Source organism: Rhagoletis pomonella, unplaced genomic scaffold (assembly GCF_013731165.1).
Source record: "Rhagoletis pomonella isolate Grant_MI unplaced genomic scaffold, Rhpom_1.0 Rhpom_scaffold_17346, whole genome shotgun sequence".
Classification (NCBI taxonomy): Eukaryota; Metazoa; Arthropoda; class Insecta; order Diptera; family Tephritidae; genus Rhagoletis; species Rhagoletis pomonella.
The window spans coordinates 1-3,135 of NW_023475870.1; the positions used below are offsets into that span (position 1 = coordinate 1).

Below are 3,135 nucleotides of genomic sequence, written 5' to 3' on the forward strand. Positions count from 1 at the left end.
TACAGCCTCACATACGCGGTTTTGCATTTTGTTGATACGCGGTTTTGCATTTTGTTGATACGCGGTTTTGTACTTTAAACGACGATTAGAAGTAATTTAAAGGGAACTGTTGCTGCGACTGCATATGCATAGGAGTTGGGAAGCAAATACTGTTGTGTCCACGGCCGGTTAAAGCATTTATGGGGTTCGCCGTTAAGGCGGAGGTATGCAGACGACTGATATATTCTGTTTCAGAAGGTAATCTTGATTGAATTGAATATAGATGTGGTGGGACATTCCAAAAAGGTTGGGATTTTGGAGAAAATGTTGAGTTTTTATATAGTGTGTTTGTCCAGTTTTGTGATGGAAATGGTAACGAAGTAGGTGTTGATTGATCGGATGGAAAGCATCGATCAGTTATAGGAGGTGTTGGTGGTAAATAGTTTTGTAATGGTTGAAACCGAACATTCGGAAATGTGTTAGGCCTACAGCTGAATCGCCTCGTTTCTTTTGGCTCGAATACGCCGTTAGATGGGGGGATTTTTAAAGAAGGTCTATAATAAGGGTCCGAGAGAAAACTTTGATGAAGTGGATTATAAAACTGTCTCGGTATATCTAATTGGCTACTCATTTGCGAAGGGTAATTAATTTGTTCAGGATATTGTTGCCGGTCGCAGCAAACTTGATGTTGTTGTGCGTTTTGGGGTGTCGGCTGAATCTGATCAAATCGATGATGAAAAGAAGCCCCTCGGTCGAATGCATTCGCTTGCCGCGCTTCTCTAAGGCTTTTTGGTAATTGTTTCTTAATTAGCTGATCAATTGGATAATGTGAGTTTTTATAAGTTCCACAGGCTAGTTCACTCGGCATCGTGTTTCTTTGGGAATTCGAAAAAAACTCGTTTAATTTTAGAATACCACCTTTACGAAAACCTTTCTGTTGATCATAAATAGGAAAATTACTTTTCGGCGGTAGCACTCTCCATTGACAGTCTATTGGACTTATTGGAGGTGTCTCTAAATGCGCACTTCGTCGACTAAAAGAATGATGATGAAACGACGCTGGCTGTAATTTGTTAACTGCAGTTTGATGTTTCAGATGATGGTTGGCATTTCTTTTTGGAATTTCTGTAGAACTATGATTGCAAGAATTTGGTTGTGAAGTGGAAGATGATGAGACCTTATTGAAAATACTTTGGTCTAACAATTGTTGATGACACGGTAGACTTGTTTGTTGCGCAGGTAACAAATGTGTCTCTGGCCCATACACAGTTGGTTGTGTATTTAGCACTCCTTGATTAGTATCGCCTCTCCACATTGATGATCTGTAAGTGAGTTCTGCACTCGATGGTCGGTACACAGCTTGAACTGGGTGCTTTTCTACGGTTGTTTCCTTTAGGCTCAAATCTATAATATCACCTTGATTGCTGTAAAAAAGTAAATATTTATTGAATATGTGTATGTATGTATGTATATATACCCTGCAAACCATTTTTTCAGAGTATTCTGCGTTGTAAAGAAATTTTAAAGAATTCGTTAAGATTAAATTAGATTTTTTGCCGAATTTTCTAAAATGAAATATATTACGCACACTTCCATTCTTTTACGAAATTCCGGAAGAAAATCTGTGAAGCAACGAAAATAATGCTGCTATGTGAAGAATATCTTTCAGAATTTTTCCAGAATTTTCTTTGGCTGAATTTCTTTATTCATTCTGAACGTTTGGAATAAACTTTTTTGTTTACTTATTCTTTAGAACGTTCCTGATGATATGTTAACGTATATTTCAAAAGCATTCTGTTTATTCCGGCTGTGAAATGGGATTATCCGGAATGTATAAAGAAACGCAGCCTTTATTTTTCGTACAGAAATTTCTTTACGAGTTCGTGTCAACCACTTCATATAATTTTCTTTGAAAATTCGTAAAAAAATCGTTACATATATGAGATACTCGAGGATCCTAACGATTTCCTTAAGATTTCGGGAACTTTGGTTTGCAGGGTATATATATATATATATATATATTTGTTTTAAAAGAAATTCGATAAATTTTACCTCTGTTTTATCTTGTTTGTTGATACATCATCGACGCAAATGTTGGTATTTTTTAGATGATCACCGCTGCAGCTTGTTGAAATATTTGCATAGCATGCATTGGATTTCATATTTGCAGTACTATTGCTAGCTTTCATATAGCCAAGCTCCTCATACTCTTTATTTGCCTCTTCCTGCGTTTTATCATGTGCTGGGATATATATCTCCATTTCTGTTGGGTTTTGTAATGTTCCAATTTCATTTGGGGAGGATAAAGGTCCGGCATACTTGATTTCAACATGACCGGCGTTAGCATCGACCATTATAACGAAGTTATCTACCCTGTTTATAGAGCTGTACTGAATTTGTGAATCTATTTTTTCTACGTCGCTATTAGTGACATATTGTTCCGTCTTAGCTTCGCTATCTTCAATATCTTGTCTGTGTAAATAAATTAGATCATTTGACGGAATTTCAAGCTGTTGCATCTCCGTCTGTTCCCTTAAATCTTCATTTTCCTGTTCCATCTTTACATTTTCCATCTTATTTTTATCTTGCATCAATGAGTCGACGAAATAACATTCACTTGTTTTAGTTGTTGAACCTTTTGTTATTTTGTCATCCCTTAAACTTTCAACTACACAACGTACTTTTTCGCTAGAGACAATTTGCTTAATTATAGGATAGCTTTTAGGATGCTTCAGTGTAGTTCGAATTGTTTTCGCTTTTGAAATGCATTTGTTTTTATTAGTAGTCGCTACACGTTTTAATTTCTTTTTTGATATTAAACGACCAATGTTTTTTTCTCTTATTTGTTAATAAAGAAAGGCTCTTTTTATTACGCGAGCTGAATATAGATTTCTTCTCTGAATCGAGTGTTTCCTTAAGGCGTGGCTCAGTTTGATGATGGTCTTTCTGCATTGAAGTAAAAAGTTTTACTGATCTTTGTTATTTTCAGAGAAAAATTTGCATTCAAAACTTCTAAGGAGTGCAATAATTTAAATTTCCTTAACCAACCACCTTGAGCCCTCTGTAATCACATTCTGTACAAAGAGAAAAGTTTTTTTTTCAGATTACGGACAGGTGGATTTGAGCGTTTGGAATATAAAATATGTATGTATATAC

The 3,135-nt window shown here is 35.7% G+C and overlaps 1 protein-coding gene across 1 annotated transcript; it reads right to left on the reverse strand.

Moving 5' to 3' along the window:
- Positions 1–661: 661 nt before the first annotated feature.
- On the reverse strand, positions 662–2,537 carry LOC118757398 (the record flags this gene model as incomplete). Its single annotated transcript, XM_036492113.1, has 2 exons — positions 2,032–2,537; positions 662–1,403 (listed from the first exon to the last, which is right to left on the reverse strand). Coding segments are annotated over exons 1-2 (1,248 nt in total), but the record flags the coding sequence as incomplete, so codon positions are not given.
- Between the last annotated feature and the right edge of the window lie 598 nt (positions 2,538–3,135).